Source organism: Brassica napus, chromosome C3 (assembly GCF_020379485.1).
Source record: "Brassica napus cultivar Da-Ae chromosome C3, Da-Ae, whole genome shotgun sequence".
Lineage (NCBI taxonomy): Eukaryota > Viridiplantae > Streptophyta > Magnoliopsida > Brassicales > Brassicaceae > Brassica > Brassica napus.
The window spans coordinates 7,170,103-7,190,209 of record NC_063446.1 but is presented as its reverse complement, the minus strand read 5'-3'; the positions used below and the strand labels follow the sequence as shown (position 1 = coordinate 7,190,209).

Genomic DNA, 20,107 nt, shown 5'->3' with positions numbered 1-20,107 from the left:
AACCAAAATCCGATTGAGACTCTTATCGCGTAGTCCTAGATAGTATAATGAACATTTATTTAAATAGAACAAAAATTTTTTTTTTTGTTGCAATTCATTTATAATAGATATAAAATTATTATTTGCAAATTGCAACATGATACGTATTAAAATATTATCATTCACAAGCATACAGTTTTCACAATGGATAATAAAGTAAAATTGTTTTTATTTTGTTCTCACAAAATAAAAAAGAAATGCGTTGGTGAACCTAAAAATGTGTGTGGTGTGGATAATATATAAATAAATATAATCGATAAACACAAAAAATAATAATACACCGCCACGAGAGAAGAAACGATAGATTGCGATTTGGGAGGAGGTGATCGGAGAGGACGGAAGAACCAATTCTAATCAGTCTTGACGACGGTTGTTGCGGCGGAGTAGTAATCACTTGACAGCATGGCGATGAGAGACCTTGTCAACGGCGGAGCCGCCTGCGCAGTTCCCGGCTCTTCTTCTTCTTCTTCCAACCCCCTCGGTGCTCTCACCAACGCCCTACTTGGTTCCTCTTCCAAAACTCAGGTTTAGCTTCTTGATCCCTGAACAAAGTCGAATTCGATCTTATTCTTCAATTGGGGGGTTTTAGATATTGTTTGTCCTTATCGCTAATCTCTGGCTTTGATTGCTGATGTGGCGGGCAGGAAAGGCTCAAGGAGATACCTAATGCCACCAGTTCAGGTCCCGGGCCACAGTTTTACTCTCAGGACCAACACCTAAGCTCACTTCCTGGTTCTGAGTTAGATCAGCCTGTTCTTCAGCCTGGTGCTCAGGTTAATAAAGTTTCTCTCTTTTCTTAATATAATTGTAACATTGACTCCCACTATCTACCCTTTGTGATGCCTGATGGTTCTGCTAATTTTCAGGGGACAGAGTTCTTCCGTGGCTTTCGATCTGTAGATCAGAATGGTTTGGGTGCAGCTTGGGATGAAGTGCAGCGTGGTGGACCTATGCCTCCTATGGGACCTATGTATGAGCCTGTCCAGCCCACATTTGAAGGTTTCTGATCTTATTTCACTCTTACTTTCTCTATCTCATGTATTTTAGAGACGGGTACAAAATGGATTGATATTGCGGGTTTGATGTTGAATGAATGGTAACCTCCTTAGTTGTGTGGGAAGAAAGAAAAGCAGTGAAAAGTATAGCTACTGGCTCGGTCAAAGTTGAATCAGTTTCTTCACTATGCGTTCCTTCAAATTCTCCCAGATGGCTGTCAAGTGTTTATTGGCTTGTCTTTGTTTATTGCATTTGTCAAAGTGACGTGGTGTCTTCTGCTTGCTTAAAATTTGTTTTTTTTTTCCATTGCAGGACCTCCGCAGAGAGTCTTGTCAAACTTTCTGCATTCATTTGTTGAGAGTAGCCGTGGTGGCATTCCCTTTCGTCCAGCACCTGTCCCCGTGCTGGGATTGTCACAAAGTGACAAACAATGCATACGTGATCGTAGTAGCATAATGGCCCGCCATTTTTTTGCTGACAGGGGAGAAGAATTTATCAATTCTCAGGTTTGCTGTTAGGCTGATAGTTTCCTGTAGCTGCATCATTGTGTTGTATGCTTTCAATTTGGGTTTTAAGGGTCAAGTTTAGCTATACGATATGTGCTTAACGTTTTGGCGCTCTATCATTCATGTCGTCGCTCTTTAGCAATTAAGAATCAATTCAATATTATGATAAAGTGTAATAATGATATTCATAGTTTATGTCCGGCCTCCTTGATCCTAAATTTTCGTTTAAATCTTACATTTTAGAATGAAAATGAGGGTCAGGGCCTTGGTTTAGAACCCTTGCTGTTGTGTTACTTGTTGCTTTCATTGCGCTATTTTTGTGTTTGTTTGCAACTTCTTTTCTCAATTGTTGGCTGCTTATATTGTCCTCTGTTGTTTTTATAGGTAAATGCATTATTGTCGTCGTTAGATATCGATGATGGCATTCAAGCTAGAGGTCATATGCCTGGGAGATTTCGGGAGCTAGATGATTACTGGAATGAATCTCAGGCTGTTACGAAACCTGGTTTACATCCTGCGGATAATTGGGCGACCGAATTTGACCAGCATCAGCATGGGATGAATCATGGGGGTCCTGACGCATGGGTCAACTCTTTTGAGCAACAACATGGTGTGAATGGGTGGGCCACCGAGTTTGAGCAGGTACTTTTTCCTTCAATTGTTTGATACATTCTACTTGAATATCCACACCAGACTCATGTTTAACAAGCTTGCAATTAGTATAACAGAATATCTAGGACTTATAATTTTGGTTGAGTATAGGCTTTGATTTGCTAGTTCCCAGGGCATAGTTGTTCAAAAGCCTGAATCTGTTGCAACTTTTTTTTTGTGTGTGTTGTTATCAGTCATTAGGGTTTGACTCGCGTTTAATTGAACAGCACCTTAGCTTTCTCATATTTTTTCATGTTCCGACATCGTTGCCGCTATCTTTTTCCTTTTTTCTTGATTTTTTTTTTGAAGGGCCAATCTCAACTGATGTCAAACCAAATGAGAAGTATGAATATGCAAAATTTAGCTGCAATGGAGCAAACTCGTAAGCTTGCCCATACACTGTCTCAGGATGGCAATCCCAAATTTCAGGTTGGTGATCGTAGTTTCAGTAAGTAAGTTTGTAGTAAACTGTACTGTTGGACGACATCTGTTTTTTTCTAGACTGTTCTGATCCCTTATTTCCATTGCTGAAAACTTCTTGGGGCGATGTTTGGGCTTGTGCCCCAGAATTTGAAGATCTCTGAAACTTTATCACAAAAGATTGTTTTGCATTTAAGGATGTTGTGCTGAGCAGTTCTCTTGGGATTTATATAAAAGCCTGGCAAAATGTGTTTGGTGAATGCAGAATTCAAGATTCCTTCAGTTTGTTTCAAAGATGAGCCGCGGTGAACTCATTATGGATGAGAATGAGGTCAAGCCTGGACCTTCCCCTGGGGACTGGGCTACTGAATATGAACAGCAGTATCTGGGGCCGCCAAGCTGGGCTGATCAATTTGCGAATGAGAAGGTATGTACTGGTTAACAAAGTATGTTTTCGCTTTAGGGTCTACTCGCTACTGATAGCACAGTAGTGCAAATTGATTTAGTGTTATTCCTTTCTTGCATAGCTTAGTTGTTGTAGTGGATCTCCTGCATTTTGTACTTTAGAAATGCAATGTAGTGGAAAGGCGGAGCGTAGATTTCTCTGTACACTTCTTTCCAGTAAAATGGTTCCTTATTACTTAGAGAATCTGATCTCTCTGACATGGTAGAAAGTTTAGCTACAACATATTGTCTCTTTTCCTTTTGATTATAAGCATCATCTTGCATCTACCGTAAGCTTTTTAATTTGGTGCGTGTAGCTTGCACGTGGACCAGAACAGTGGGCTGAAGAGTTTGCTTCCGCCAACCGACAGCAAGAATCGGCTGAGGACCAATGGGTTAATGAGTTTTCAAAGTTGAATGTTGATGACTGGGTAGATGAATTTGCTGAAGGGCCCGCGGGTGGGAGTTCGGCTGATGCATGGGCAAATGCTTATGATGAGTAAGTCCATTATTATTTAATTGATCTTTTATAAGTTCTCTTTTTCATTGTGCTTTGTGCGTTCACAAATTTTATGGTCCCTCTCCAAATGCATTCCTTAAAGGAAATTTCGCAACTATGCAATTCTTTTCTATCGCTAAATTCAGAATTCATTTTATCATTGATGCGTTGCCTTGTTAGTCAGGGGTTATAATTGTTTATCTCCTAGTTTTTTTTTATCTATAACCAACATGCATCTTCGACTTTCAAGTCCATCTAACAAAAGTATTTGCTTCTCCAGGTTTCTGACGGAAAAAAATGCTGAAAAACAAAATAGTGGTGTATACGTCTTCTCTGACATGAATCCTTATGTGGGTCACCCTGAACCTATGAAAGAAGGGCAGGAATTGTTTCGCAAAGGACTTCTGAGTGAAGCAGCGCTTGCTCTAGAAGCTGAGGTTATGAAAAATCCTGAGAATGCTGAAGGTTGGAGATTACTTGGGGTCACACACGCAGAGAACGATGATGATCAACAGGTTACTAAGATTAATTTTGCCTGAACCGTTATTTGCAGGGTTACTAAAATCTTTTAATATTGTGGATGCAGGCAATAGCTGCAATGATGCGGGCACAGGAGGCCGATCCCTCAAATCTAGAGGTGCTTCTGGCGCTTGGGGTGAGCCATACCAACGGTCAGTGCCTGAAACCTACCAATATGCGTTTGCTTTTGTAACATTATCTTGTTGATTACTTTTTTGAATTAGAGGTGACTAATATGGTGTACTCTGTAAATACAGAGTTGGAGCAAGCAACTGCTTTGAAGTACTTATACGGATGGCTGCGAAATCACCCTAAGTATGGATCAATCGCGCCTCCAGAGCTTGCAGATTCCCTGTACCATGCTGATGTAAGTGCCATTCCTCTTGTAAATTCTCCTCGGTCAAATCTCATCTCATAGTTGTATTGAAACACCATTCCTTCTCCCATGTATAAACAGATTGCTAGATTATTCACTGAAGCTTCTCAGATGAATCCTGAGGACGCCGATGTCCATATAGTGCTAGGCGTTCTCTTCAATCTGTCAAGGGAATTCGATAGAGCAATTACTTCCTTCCAAACAGCTTTACAGTTAAAACCAAACGATTATTCTCTTTGGAATAAGCTTGGTGCAACACAAGCCAACAGTGTCCAGAGTGCTGATGCCATATCTGCTTATCAACAGGTAAACTCTTCGATGCACAGAACTCAAAGCTCATTGTGTCTCTTACTGTTTAACTTTCGTGTTCTGTTTCTCTACTGGCAGGCTCTGGATTTAAAACCTAATTACGTTCGTGCTTGGGCGAACATGGGGATCAGTTACGCAAACCAGGTTCGAGTTCTTGTAACTTGTATCAGAAGCAATTGTTTGATGAATGTTTTGGACTGGAACTAACGTGAGTTTGGTATGCTATTATTGTGTATGTAACAGGGGATGTACAAAGAATCAATCCCTTATTACGTCCGTGCCCTTGCAATGAATCCTAAGGCAGATAACGCGTGGCAGTACTTGAGGCTCTCGTTAAGGTATGTATCAAAGCTTCTGAACTAGAAAAATCTATTTATGTCGTTTGAAACTTTTCTAAGTTTTGTTAAAACTTTATGTAGCTGTGCGTCAAGACATGACCTAATCGAAGCTTGTGAGGCAAGGAATCTCGATCTCTTGCAGAAAGAGTTCCCGCTTTGAGTAGAGAAGCTAGACGATTCAGACCCTTGAAAGTCCGAGTGGTCCTTACCGGTTAAACAGTCGATGTCTTTTACGGGAACTTGAAAAAATAAGAAAAAGGATTTAATATTACATTCGTAATGTTGTAGATATACCAATACATGATTATGTAGAGGTAAATGTATAACACGAAGTGCTAATAATAATGCTTCAAGAGAATTCATTTCAGTTTTGTGGTGTCCCGTTCTTCTGACTAATACAATTTTTACAGAAATGTACTGAGAAACAAAATAAAATGTGGTGGGATGTGAAGGTGTCTGATCTGTCATTCCAATTCTAATTCGAATCCAATGTAACGTTTAGTTTGAATAGTTGAGAAAAAATGAAAATATCAGCTGTGTTTTAGTTGCGCCAATCATTGCTAGTCTGTGTCTTGAAAAAGTGTATATGGGTGGACTAGCTAGTTACATATTTTGAACGCTATGCATGGGATCTAAATACACTAAAAACCTGCAAAAACGTGATGATTTAATAGGTTCCTCTATGGACCTAAACCTAAAAGACCATAGAGGTAACAATCATAAAAAGGAAGAAGAAGGTAGTGGACCACAAACATAACGAAAATATTAATTAGGGTACATTTTTATATAAGATGTAGCTACGTAGACCTAGGAGAAGCTAACAAACTTGGCTTTTGAGTGGAATCGTGGAAAGAGACGTCCATGCACTACCGTATCCGAAAGTGCGGTCTCTCTGACACCAGAACAATATGTTATCGTCTCAAGACCTAAGAAATTTTATTAATTATTACCACGTTCCCCTTTGAGAGAGCTGCATATATACATAGGTGAAGCATTCACCGAGATGTTATACGTTAAGCATTGTAGGTTATACCAGTCAATTATTGAAAGTCTTTTTTTTTGATAAGAACAAAAAAAAAAAAAATTCAATAATTGAAAGTTAAAGCAGAGCTTCAGAGAAAATGAGAATGATGAAGCTTTCTTGAATTAACTTTCTTGCTTAAAGTTCACAAGGATTACACATTGCTTTTTATTATAGAGCCAACTAAAACTCTAATTGATGATAACATATATATGTGCGTATGCCACCCAAGACAGTAGACCTTGTTGTTGAGTTTGAATGTTTGATGTGTGTGTGCTCGATCGCTCGAGTTTGTAGACAGTAGGTACTAAGACAGTCCCATGCTTAAGCGTGCCTACGACCACGCGTCACTTGCAATAAACACCACAACCGGTAATAGCTATACTGACACATATACACATGTTATATTTTTTTGAATTTGAAAAGTTCAATATATATTCAACTGGAAATTAAACTTTAATTAGATTGGGTTTTAGACGGCTATTGAGTTAATACAAGTAAACGTAGAAAATCAAGAGCATACATTAGAAGATGCTTTGAAAAGCCATGTAGCCATTCGCTCTGTTAATTTACAATTTTTCTTTTCAATTCTTCTATGTAACTGTAGATATTATGTTTTATCACACTTTTCAGACCAAACTTTCACCAGATTAACCAACCGATTGCGTACAGCCTAACAGAAGTAGCTGTCGCAATATAGCCAATGAAACGATAACTAGTATAGTAGTGTTACAGTATGGTTCTGAGCAACTCATCACGTGCTTCGTAGGGTTCTAACTATCTCACACTCTATAGCCATCACAGTCTCATTCTACACCTATAGGCTATATAGCTAATGAGAGTACGTAGCTACAGTTCCTTAAATATCTTATCAATTTTCTTACATTTTAATATAAAGATTTCTTACTTTTATGACTGATGGACTTTTTTCAGCACGCAGTTCAGTCGCATACACAAAAACAATAGAATATAGTTTTCATATAAGTGATTTAACTTTATCTGAGAAATGCGCATATATATTTGTTCAATACTTTTTGTAGTGTCAATGATGGAAAAGGAACTTGGTTTTGAATCAATACTGTATTATACGTATAATCATTGGTTCATATCACTGTGCTGTAAAGTGTCCTTTTAATATATAGAAGTCTCATGGTTTGATGAGGTCTAATTATATGGGGATTTATACCAAGGTTGAAGATATGGCCGCAATATGATGGACGAATCAAACTATACCTGGAGTTACATGAATATATATTGGGTCAATATAAATATATAATGTTTTTAATATAAATATATAATGTTGTTTTCGTGGCTAAGTTTCATTTGATGCAAGAATTTGGAACACCCCAACATGGTACCAGAGTAGGACATATATTATTCCATAACTTATAACATTTTATTTCATATCATATTTCGATTCAATTTAGTTTGGAAATTAGTTTGAGTTTCCGGCCCCTCCCCCCCCCCCCACCCTCACCTCTTGGAAATTAGTTTTATCTGAAAGACACATTTATATTCTATATTATAAACAGCATACTCTTGGTTAGGTTTGAGTTCAACTTCTGTTAGTTTGAAAGAGTTAATTTTCTTAGTCTCGTAGCTCATGTTAATTCGTTTATCTTGTGGGTTATCTCATAAAAATTTAAAAGAATTCAAGAATTACGATTTCTAAATTTGAATCTTAATTTTGGTGTAGTAGTAATTATATTCATAATCAATTTTAAATGTTAATCAAAATTTAGGCAGAAACTAAAAACAAATGTATATAAACCTAGGCATTTTATTTCATTTAACCCATTGCAATAGACCAAACAATTGTGTGTCTAATACCATATTCAATGGTTTACTCTATTTTTTACTCTAAAATAGAGTAACTCTATAATAGAGTTTGAGTTTGTTCCAATAGTATTCTATTTTAGAGTAGAAAATAGAGTGATGAACAAAAAAAACAAGTTACTCTATATTTGGAGTAAACCTATTTTTTACTCTATTATATAATAAGAAATAGAGTATCATTGGAACATTTTTATTCTAAACTCTATTTTAGAGTAAAAAATAGAGTGGAGTTGGAGATTACTTAACCCTTTAGGCAGTCATCAACGATCTATTCAAAGAGTTATAGGATGTAGTGATAGACCTGACAGTTATGCAATGGTACAGCCAGACGAGGCTTGTTAGGGATCAGTCATGGATCTAAACCGGTCCACCACGTACGCCTTTGGTGTTCACACCTCAGAAAACGAATCACTTGAGTTTGATGTGATTGAATGTGATTGATAGTCTTTTCCTTTTGATGTAATAACATGTTTCTATTACGTTTTAAAATAATTAACTAAAATGTTGGTTTAGACTGGTTAGTATGTTTTATTGGTGTTTTAAATCTTATTAAGAGATTTGCAATACTGTTTTTTTATTTGTATATACTATATAAGATTAGAAAGTCGTTTAGTCCAGACCTCAATTTTCTCTATAAATTTTCTCCTTTTGTTAGTATAACGTTATATATCCCATTTCACATTATCATCATTCACTTCACTGAAATTATATAGAATGGGTTTAATTTTTTTTTTCTTTTTTGGGTTGACAAAAAAAGGGTTTTATTTTTTTCTATGTTATAGTCCCCCAGGATAAGTCTGTGTTAGGCCTGAGCATTCGGGTACCCGTTGGCATTCGGGTCGGGTTTTTCGGGTTTTCGGATTTTCGGGTTTATGCTTCTAGGTCCCTTATTAAAATTTTATTAGTACGGGTCGGGTTCGGATAATAACACTTTGGGTTTGGTTCAAAATTGTATTGCATCATAAAACCCATAAAGTAATCATATATCGTACGAATTCGGGTTATATCGGTTCGGTTCGGATATAACCAAAGTAAAAAATAAAATTTTTGAAGTAAAATATAAAGAAAAACATCTAAATTAAATAAAAATTAATCTATCACATATAAAATAACAACAAAATGTTAAATCAATCATGAAAACAAATATCATTTGTAAACAATATGTATTGCCTTATAGAGAGTATATTTTTTATTTCAATGAACAAATTATAAAATACTTATTTATAACTAATTGTGTATTTAAAGCATTTATTAGAATTTTAATATTTATTATTATATATAATATTACCATAAATATTGAATTTAATAATTGGAATACTTATATATATTTCAAAATATTTATATTGACTATTAATTTCGGATTTTTCGGGTTATCCGTTCGGGTTCGGTTAATACCACTCCGGATTCGGATATTTTTTGTACCACCTTACAAGACCCGTTCAGGTATTTTTACGTTTCAGGTCGGATAACGGGTCGGGTTTTTCGGTTCGGATTCGGTTCGGATTTCGGGTTCCGGATTTTATGGCCAAGCCTAGTCTGTGTCATGCCAAAGTCATTAGAAGTGGTCACATAGGGCGGCTATACAATATTTTTAAAGCAAAAAAATTGGTGGAAGCAAGTTGGGATTCGGACCATCGATTGAAAAGAGGACATTGACAACTCTTAACTCACTCTATATAGGAGTAATAAAGGACCATTTCATCATCTAAAACCTCCATACGAAGTCAAAGGTCCATTTTCTGTAAAAGTTGTTTATCCCAAGTCGCTTTAGTTTATTTTTAGGTATTGATATGTACCTATGGACGTTGCGTATATGGGCGCGATTAAAGTTTTTAGATCCAAACCGGAAAGTCGATTACGGCATCGATCCGTAGCTCTTGCGACTCATAAGATTAGTGATCTTTCATCTTATAAATTGTCTTCATTTTCAATTTAAGGCATCAAACCAACAAAAAAAAAAGTTTCACTGTCCGATCTAAATCTAAAAAGCGAGATGATATAAAAGGTATATTTACTAGTTAAAAACGCAAATTATTTTCTACATGACAACGCAAAACAAAGTACTATATCACTCCATCTGAAAATTATCTATGAACTGGAAAGCGAACATAGACACAAGTTACACCAAACTAGAGTTTCTAAAGTACGAAATATTTAAAGAAACATGACCCACGATTTAAAGAAACAGCGAATGCAAACTGTCTTCTATAATTGATTTAGAACCCGTAATATGAACATGCAACGATGTGGAAGCTGTGAGAGGCGAAAGGGTTTATATGGAGACAGAAACTAAAACTAGAGAGTAAATAAGTCTAATCTCAAGGTATGAGATCAAGAAGTCGCAAATCGCAAAGTAGCGTTCGTGTCAAAAAAGTTAAAGATTATCAAGCTAAATAAACTACATATTAAATTCAAAAACAAAAGACAGTGAACTATATTAGTCAATGGATGTAAACTATCAACCACCATATACCATTCAAAACCTTTATAACTCAAACTTTCTTATTTTTGATAAACAATCTTTTCGTTAGTTATCCAATCAAAGAAGAAACAATGAAACTCATTCTACTTTAATTAGGTTCTGCCATAACAATATAAAGAGATGATTTAGGGTACGTTTCACTTTTTGTTATAATTCACATTTAGCGAAAACAATTGTATATATAGTGTGAAATGTAGCTAAGATCATAAGACGTACACGAAATCTTTTGTTTACTTATGCTAATAACCGATCAATTACAAGCAGTATTTAATTCGTAGATGAAGTGAGGAAAATAAGGCCGGACTTACAAAAGACAATTTTTTTTTTTTTTTTTTTGTTAACCAGGATGGGTTCAGGCCTTCGGCCTTAATCCCTCCCTGAGCCCGGAACCAGCCTGCGTCTGTACCCACCACGGGCCTAAGTCATTCCGATGGCCAGGGCTCGAACTCGTGATGGCGGGCACCTCAGCCGAGGTTCCTTTACCACCAGACCACGAGGTCCGGTTAAAATACAATTTCTTTCTAAAAGAATAAACCTAAGTTACAAAAAAAATAAAAAAAATAAAGATAAACCTTAAAAGATGGGAAGTTTTATCCTCGTCCTATAATGTAACCCAACGAGGAAAAGAATCCAGAGTAGAGACTAGAGAGACAGAGACATTCATAATAACACTACCTGCCCATTTATTTAGTTTATAGTATACATTGACCATGACGTGTATATAAATAATAGTTATATCATAGAAATCTACAAGGAAAAATATGATTTCATTAGATAATTATTTAAATTACGTGGAACACATTCAAAATGTCTAGGGTATAAATTTAAGTTAATTACTTTTCTCGAAAGGGAATTGTGATATTTAAGTTCCAGAATACCTTTGCTTGACTGAGCATAAAAATATTCAGCAGATGAAGATTTTATGTGTTGAATTTTAAGATTAAATTAAGCAGACCACACAATTTGCGTCATTGTTTAATACATTTATTTCCTTACTATTTCTTGTCAACAAAATAATCCTTAATTATTATATTTTCCCTTAATTACTATATTTATTTCATAACGTCTGTTTTCATACAAATTATTGATGGTGCATGTACCAAACGTTTCTGCCATGCATCAACAATGAAACAAAACTTCGGTGAAAACAAACAAAATACAATTTTTTTACCAACAAATAATACATTCGGACTTTTACAAAACACAACTAATACATTCGGTCCAATAATGAACGACTTTACATATAAAGCTAAAAAAATCAAAATATTTAAACAAAAATATAAATAAGTTAATATATCTCATTATTTTACGCGAATACTCAGAAACACACAATTACCAAAAATAATATAATTATTTTATTTTGTTACGTGTGCGAATTAGTTGCTTATTCGCTTGCAACCATTAATTATATATACTTTATCCGCTTCCGTTTGTACCGTATTTTCCGCATTGTATATTTTTGTCATCATTCGGATTTTTTTTTTTTCATGAACCCCCTATCGATAATCCGAACAGTCGAGGAAAACACTTTTAATATTACAGAGTAGATTAGCTGAAAATATGATATCACTGATTGGAGTTTGAATACCTTCCAACAATTACTAGATGCTACACCCAACGCTTAACCATATTAATTACATGGACCGAAACCCAAACTAACAAATGTGGGAATCGAACTCAAAATTGATATTGATAACAAACTCCCAAAAATTACCACTAAATCGCTAGGTCCTTGGTCACTTCCATCTCTAGTCTACACCACTTCAGTGGGAGACATGACACTCGGTTATTAAAAAAAATTACAAAACTTGATTATCTTTCAAATTCTTAAGAATACTAATAAAAACTGCTATAATTAATAAAACCATCAAATCTCTTATACTATACATTTTTTTTTTGTAAAGTCCATGTGTATATTTCTGAAAATCATCTGATAAACTTGAACGACACAGAATTTGAAAGGTGTGTATATATATCTGATATATACATAATAACACTGGAAATTTCACATGATAACTTTTTTTGTAAACATCAGATAAAACTGAATGCTACATAATTTTTCTAAAGTATACATAAAACATTACCATGATTCTATGCCAAAAAATGACACATACAAATCGAAAATGGTCCAATAATTATAATTTGTATAAAAACAACATATGTATGTTTGTAAACTTGTATACAAATCGAAAATGGTCCAATAATACACGCATGTAACGCTTTCCAGAACTAAAATATACAAGAATGACTTTTGTTAAATATAAATAACGACCATTCACCAACCCCAATATTAAAGAGTTATGTCGAATATTCATGCTTGATGTTAAGAGTTTTCGAAGCTCTTAATCAAATGTTACAGTATAAAGGATGTCAAACCAGTTCTAAGTGATTCTAAAACAAAGGGAATGCAAGACGATGTTTAATCTAAATGATATCAATTGATAAGATGATATTGAACTAGAATACTATTAAAATGCAATAAAGAACAAAACTTTTCTTTCTTATGAGATGAGAGAATTCATGGGCTAAGGGAATTGACCTTGGATGATCAAGTTTCAATCTGAAGGTAGTATCTTTCAATCAATCTATCAACCTTAGACTTAGACACAATCCTAAACAAACTCTATCTCTAGATGAATGCTCATTCACTAAGATAACTCAAGCATCAAATTTCTTTGGTTGAATATTATATAAGCAATCATTAATTTCAAGTCTAGTAGCCATCTTAACACCTTTAACATCAAATCTCTTTGGTAAAGAATGTTAAAAGCTTAGTAGAGTTGATTCAGACATTTCATCGAACACCTTTCGGGTGTGAAATGCCTAAAGCTCAACTTTAGAGAGGGCAACTCTAAAACTGTATTAAAGCACTCTACTAGCAAGGAACAAGATGGATCTGTACTACAACACCTTAGATCTAGCCTAATCACCCTTAGTCTCCCTAACCCATGAATCCAAAGATGACTACTCACTAATCTTCATGATAAACCCAAGAATCAATGATGATTTGGTGTTAATCATGATTAGTGATCAAATTAACTAAGCAATCCCAAAAGATAATGATCAAGATTAGATCTTTTACCTAAAAATTTCTTTTTGATTAGATAGAAAACAAGATGCCCCCAACTTTGGGATTACAAGAATATTTATATGTCTTTGGAAAACCTAATGGTTTTCATTAAAAAGTCTTAAAAACCCTTTAAAAACATTAAAATTCGACTAAGGATAAATCTCGACTCGGGTAGAGACAATCGGATCCAACCCGCGTCACTCTCCCCGCGTCGAACCGTCATTACGCCTGGGGATCATGCGAGCGGGTACAACATCCCGCGTCGTCGTCGCCGCGTGATCCATGGACGGTTTCTCTTCGACAACGCGGGTAAGGGAACCCGCGTCGCTCCACCCCGCGTCGCGGTGTCGTCTCGCTTCTCTAACTTCGTGCGAGCGGGTACAACATCCCGCGTCGCTCAAGCCGCGTCGGAGCTCTCCGTTGCTTCATGTCAACGCGGGTTAGTGAACCCGCGTGGTACAACCCGCGTTGCAATCATCTATACTCGACCAAACTTCATTCTTCATCTCTTTTCGAACCACAATGCTTCTAAACACCTCCAATCACTCTATGAGATACTCCATTACCTGATTAAGACATATGAATGCAATATGGATCCTAAAGATGCTAAATTCCTAATCTATATGATCAATATGTGCAAATTGAAGATTTAAAACAATGCAAATATGCAAAATATCAATGTTTAATGTGCGTATGTCAATACAATATGTATATGCGCGTTGGGTATAAATACAGAGCCTCATCTAAGCTTTGTAACTCCGCAACCAGAAACTCTCTCATTTTTTTTTGTATCTTTTACAAATATCCAATAGAATATTAACCAATGGAGTCACCAAGTCTTCCAGTAACAGCAAAAGACTGGACCTCCACCAGTCTCCACCGTGTACTATGTATGCAAGGCGGTGAAGGTGACGTCAGCTACGTCAACAATTCCGATTGCCAAGCTTTGGCTATAACCTTATGCAAACCAATCCTTATCTCATCTCTCCAATCCATCAAACTCTTCACCTCTCCGATCATCAGAATAGCTGACCTTGGCTGCGCCACCGGCTCCAACACTTTCGATACCGTGGATACGGTGGTTGAGACTTTACGTCAGCTATTCACTGCGGTGTATGGCGGTGGATCGCTGGAGTTTGAGGCTTTTTTCTGTGACTTGCCTAGTAATGACTTCAACATGTTGTTTAGATTGTTGTCTGAGAAACAGAAAGTTGACTCGGCCAAGTATTTCGCCAGCGGCGTTGCTGGCTCGTTCTGTGACAGGCTTTTCCCGAGAGGAACGATCCATGTCGCTGTGAGCTTAAGTGCTCTACATTGGCTCTCTCAGGTCAAATACATACTAATAATGTTTTATATTATAGTACTGGTGGTAAGAAATAGAGTGCATGCATGTGTTATATTCACAATTACAATGAAGAATATCCATCATCCAAATTAATTTACAAGGGCAATTTGACTTTATTAAGGAATGTATATTTTACATGTTTTCTTGTAAATTTGATTACTTTCAAAACAAGAACATAACACCATGAGAACAAGTTTCAAAAATGTTTCTAATATTTGAGATATATGTGTCTGATGGCTATACCTATGATATTTGATGGATGAAGCTGTTTAATACATATTGGAATAGAGTAGTTTCAAAAACATAACACTATATATTAAATCATTTTTAAAAACGTGCGTATTGAGAGATAGATCGTATTTTGATATTGTAGATACCGGAGAAAGTACTGGAGAAAGGATCAAGAACGTGGAACAAAGGGAAAACGTGGATCGAAGGAGCGAAGAAAGAAGTGGTTGATGCATACGCAGAACAATCAGACAAAGATTTGTCTGATTTCTTGAAGTGTCGGAAAGAAGAAATGGTGGAGGGAGGAGTGTTGTTTGTGTTAATGGGTGGTCGTCCTTCAGGTTCAAGTAGTCAATTTGGTGACCAGGATACTCGGGTTAAACATCCGTTCACAACTACCATGGAACAAGCTTGGCAAGATTTGATAGATGAGGTAATATAAATATACATACACACGTGTGGGTGCATACTTTGAATATATATGCATAGTATCTTTCATGTTTTCATTACATAAAAGATGACGTCTCACTCTATATCTCTAACGAACCGTTTCTGGCTTTCGCATTAATTATTGGTAAGTGGTAATGACAAAAATGTTTTGTTTTTGGGAATATTTTGTTTTTTTTTCTTATATTTACAAGCTGAGAGTTTTGGAGTTTTTAACTTTTCTTTTCACTTGTTTTCAGCGAAAACACTAGTTTCAGTTTTGGTATACATTTTACCAACACGTAAATTTACAAAACGCAAAAAAAAAAACATTTTTTTACCACTCGTATCTTTTAAAATACATTTCATAGTAATTTCTCAAATCAACTACATTTGTTGGCTAATACCCTTCAAATTTCACGTATTGTTTCTTGTTTGGATATAATAGTTTGCTACAACCTCTAAACGCCTGTTCACGCAAACTTGAAAACAATACGTTTATTTTCTTAACAAAAGCCCAACTTTTAATTTTATATGTTTTCCACATTAGCTATATTTAATTTTGTTGCTATTGATAGCTTAAAATATGATATTGGTCAATACCACTCAAACTAAACAATTTTTGTTTTGTGTGGATAAAAGGGTTTGATAGATGAAGAGACAAGAGACGGATTCAACATACCAGCGTACATGAGAAGTCCGGAGGAAGTGGCTGCCGGAATAGACCGTATCGGTGGTTTCAAGATAGAGAAAATGGAATACATGAAAATCGTTGAATACTCCGATGAGAAACATGAGGAGTGGAAAAAAGATCCCGTTTCGTACGGACGAGCCAGGACCAACTTGGTTCAAGCTGCTATTCGTCCTATGGTCGAGGTCTATCTTGGAGTGGACCTATGCGATGAGCTCTTCAAAAGATATGAAAACCGGGTTTCTACAACCCGAGAATTTCTTCATATAACTTGTTTCTTTGGAGTCGTCGCTTTTTCTGCCATCCGAATTGAATGATTATATGTTTATAGCGTTATGTATGAAATGTGTTTGTTCGTATTTATCTATGGGTTGTCGTTTGTTTTAATATATGAATGTGTGTCGCGTTTACTTGCTGGAAAATGTAAACTGGAATTGGGGTACGCGTATATGGAACATGTAGGGTTGGACATTATAAACCAAAAGAGATGATTTAATACCGCAAAAACCGAACCAAGCCAAGTTTAGTGTAATATATCAAGCCATGCATATCGAATTTAACAAACTGAAATATCTTGTAAGCATCATTTTTATAATTTTATTTATGTATAAACACACTAATATATAGACTGAGTTATAAATTCTTAACTAAAAAAGTAAGAAGTTATTTTACCTTTCCAAAAACTTAAACTCTGAATTGGTTCATTAGTCCCTCTCCCTGGATATCAGTGTTTTTAAACCTGGACCGAACCGGCAGTCGGACCGAGTTGAACCATGAACCGAAAATAATCCGGGTTAGGTTAATGCTAAAACCCAACTAAAATCGAACCAGTTAAAAACAACTATCGAACCATCAAAAACCCGGGAACCGGCGACCCAATGAACCGGCCAAACTCCGGTTCGTATATAAGCCAAAACTTTGTTAATGAAACAATTAATTTTTCTTCTTTTTTAAGTAAAAATAAGATTTATCAAAGATTAATAAAATATCATCTCTCGTCTTTTTCTTTTGTCTTCTCTACAACTCATAAATTACAAGATTCACAAAGTTTAATACTCACGTTAAGATATTGTTTTTGTCTACTTCCTACTTTTTTAAAATTTTTATTTCATGATCACTTGTTTTGAAGACTTTAAATAATTGACACATTTTTGTTTCTGAAATTTGTATTTCAAAATATAACTTTACCTAATGTGTATATAATTTTTTTAAAAAGGTGATGAAAATGTAGAGTGATAAGATCTGCGAATAAAGTTTAAATGTGCTTTTCATATTGATTTTAGATCTTAATTATTATTTTTAAGTTTTTCTACATATTATGGCTATTTAAACATTTTATTTGATATGATATATTTTTTTAAAAAATATATGCATATTATTTATAAAATATCATTAAATTTAGTTTAATCTAAGTAAATCCGATCGAATCCGGATCAGATCCGGTCGAACCATAATAACCCAAGACCCAAAAAATTTTCGGTTCCCTAGCCGGTCCGGTTTTAAAAACACTGCTCGATATGTTTCTAACTTTCTAATTAAGATTAAGATAACAAGGTAGCTGATAACTGCCCAGTGCCCACTCTTTGATTAGTATTTTTTTTTTTGGTTCGGAATACACGTTTATCTTTAACAAAATAAGAAGTTTTTAATTAGACTAGACGTCTAGATCAATTTAATAATTATTTAGTTTTTTTTTCATATGACTGATTTTATATTCATTTTATCAATTTATTTGTCATTGTATGAGTTAAATTAGACCATGAGTTAAATTGGATAGTGTCATTTTTTATATAAAACACATTTTTTCATTATTTGATTAGATTCCAACTTCCCGTAAGTCCGTAACCATATGGTTTGTCTAGTCAAAAGATATATAATTAAAATTTATTCTATTAAAATAGCAGTGTGACCCATTGATAAAAATATGGTCCAACTATTATTTCTTTTATCTTTATCATTATTTAAAATATTATTTATTATGCTTTATGCCATTAGACCTATATTTAAATTACCAATTGAAAAGACTTAACAAAAAATAAAAGGGCGGATCAGAATCTAGCGTATGTTTAAAAGTTAAAAACTCAACTTTCCACAGTTTATTTGACCATCACTTTTCTTGGTGGTTCATGAAATTAAAATGTACGTTTAGATGTTAAAACTCAACTTTCCACAGTTTTGTCCAACTATAGGAGAATGTGGCGACGAATCACTGCACTGAGCTTTATCCCATGTCAGCTACCGCCACCGATCGCTCTACATATTCGCCGAAGTTCCACTCTTTCGGACATAAACTGGTTTGTTTCTTCTCTAAAAATCCAAGGAACCAACCTCAAAACATTAAAGCAAGCTCATTGTTCCATGATTATAACCGGTCTACACAGAGACAACCTCATCGTTGCCAAACTCATCGAGGCGTGTTCCGTCGCTGGACATCTCCAATACGCTTACTATGTCCTTACCCACCAGCCATTTCCCAATACTTATCTCCACAACACCATGATCAGAGCTTTGTCTCTCGTCGACGAACCCAACGCTCACTCAACTGCGGTTCTGGTTTACAGAAAGTTCTGGTCTTTATGTCCGAAGCCCGACACGTTTACTTTCCCTTTTGTGTTGAAAATTGCTTTTCGGTTATCTGATGTTTGGTTTGGGAGACAGGTGCATTCCCAGACAGTGGTTTCTGGGTTTGATTCCAGCTTCCACGTTGTTACAAGTTTGATTCAAATGTATTGTTCATGCGGCGGGTTGAGAGATGCGCGTAAGGTGTTCGATAAAATGCCTGTGAGGGACGTGACTGTTTGGAATGCGTTATTAGCCGGGTATGGAAAAGTGGGTGAGGTGGATGAAGCGAGGAGGTTGCTGGAGACGATGCCTTGTTGGGTAAGGGATGTTGTTTCTTGGACTTGTGTGATCTCGGCTTACGCGAAGAAGGGACGAGCTAGTGAAGCTATTGAAGTGTTTCAGAGAATGGTGATGGAGAATGTTGAGCCTGATGAAGTTACCCTTTTGGCAGCACTCTCAGCTTGTGCTGATCTTGGCTCGCTTGAACTGGGAGAAAGGATATGTAGCTACGTTGATCACCGAGGGATGAAGAGAGGTGTTTCTTTGAGTAACGCACTCATCGATATGTATGCGAAGTCAGGGGATATAAAAAAGGCGTTGGAGGAGTTTGAGAGGGTTAGTGACAGAAACGTGGTTACTTGGACGACTTTAATCACAGGACTGGCTACGCACGGGCTTGGAGGTGAAGCCTTAACGATGTTTAACCGTATGGTTAAAGCTGGCGTGGAACCGAACAGTGTTACTTTCATTGCAGTCCTTTCAGCTTGCAGCCATGTTGGTTTGGTTGATCTTGGAAAACGTTTCTTTACCTCAATGAGATCTGATTACGGGATTGAACCGAACATTGAGCATTTTGGATGCTTGATCGATTTGCTAGGACGAGCAGGTAGACTCAAAGAAGCTGAAGAAGTTTCTAAAACCATGCCATTCGAGGCTAATGCTGCAATATGGGGATCTCTTCTAGCTGCTTCGAATGTTCATCATGATCTTGAGCTTGGAGAAAGAGCTTTGAATCAGCTGATTAAGTTGGAACCGAATAACAGCGGTAACTATATGCTTTTAGCCAATTTGTACGCTGATTTAGGAAAGTGGGAGGAGTCTAGGATGATGAGGAAGATGATGAAAGGGATTGGTGTGAAGAAGTTGGCTGGTGAAAGCTCCATTGAAGTTGAAAACAGAGTATATAGATTCATCTCTGGTGATTTTTCACATCCTCATGCTGTAAAGATTCATGAACTTCTACAAGAGATTGATTTGCAAATACAGAGCGATGAAATTTGAGACAAAAAATTAACTTGAAATAAAATTTAGAGTTACAAATCTTTTATCTAACTAATAAGCATTAGTTT

At 35.9% G+C, this 20,107-nt stretch overlaps 3 protein-coding genes across 3 annotated transcripts; all 3 read left to right on the top strand.

The window, feature by feature from the left end:
- The first annotated feature begins 441 nt into the window (after positions 1–441).
- On the top strand, positions 442–5,464 carry LOC106387430 (peroxisome biogenesis protein 5-like). Its single transcript, NM_001316243.1, is given in 15 exon segments — positions 442–564; positions 684–812; positions 906–1,038; positions 1,348–1,541; positions 1,926–2,183; positions 2,502–2,621; positions 2,878–3,039; positions 3,374–3,555; positions 3,836–4,070; positions 4,142–4,226; positions 4,332–4,441; positions 4,532–4,756; positions 4,838–4,903; positions 5,003–5,097; positions 5,179–5,464. Coding segments are annotated over 15 exon segments (2,196 nt in total). The 3' UTR covers positions 5,258–5,464.
- Positions 5,465–14,248: 8,784 nt separating this feature from the next.
- On the top strand, positions 14,249–16,703 carry LOC111213297 (gibberellic acid methyltransferase 2). Its single transcript, XM_022715020.2, has 3 exons — positions 14,249–14,833; positions 15,225–15,512; positions 16,148–16,703. The coding sequence occupies exons 1-3, from the start codon at positions 14,330–14,332 to the stop codon at positions 16,511–16,513; spliced, it is 1,158 nt and encodes a 385-aa protein (XP_022570741.2). The 5' UTR covers positions 14,249–14,329; the 3' UTR covers positions 16,514–16,703.
- A 1,577-nt stretch (positions 16,704–18,280) lies between these two features.
- Positions 18,281–20,080, top strand: LOC111213300 (pentatricopeptide repeat-containing protein At5g56310-like). Its single transcript, XM_022715023.2, has one exon. The coding sequence runs from the start codon at positions 18,390–18,392 to the stop codon at positions 20,037–20,039; it is 1,650 nt and encodes a 549-aa protein (XP_022570744.2). The 5' UTR covers positions 18,281–18,389; the 3' UTR covers positions 20,040–20,080.
- Positions 20,081–20,107: the final 27 nt, after the last annotated feature.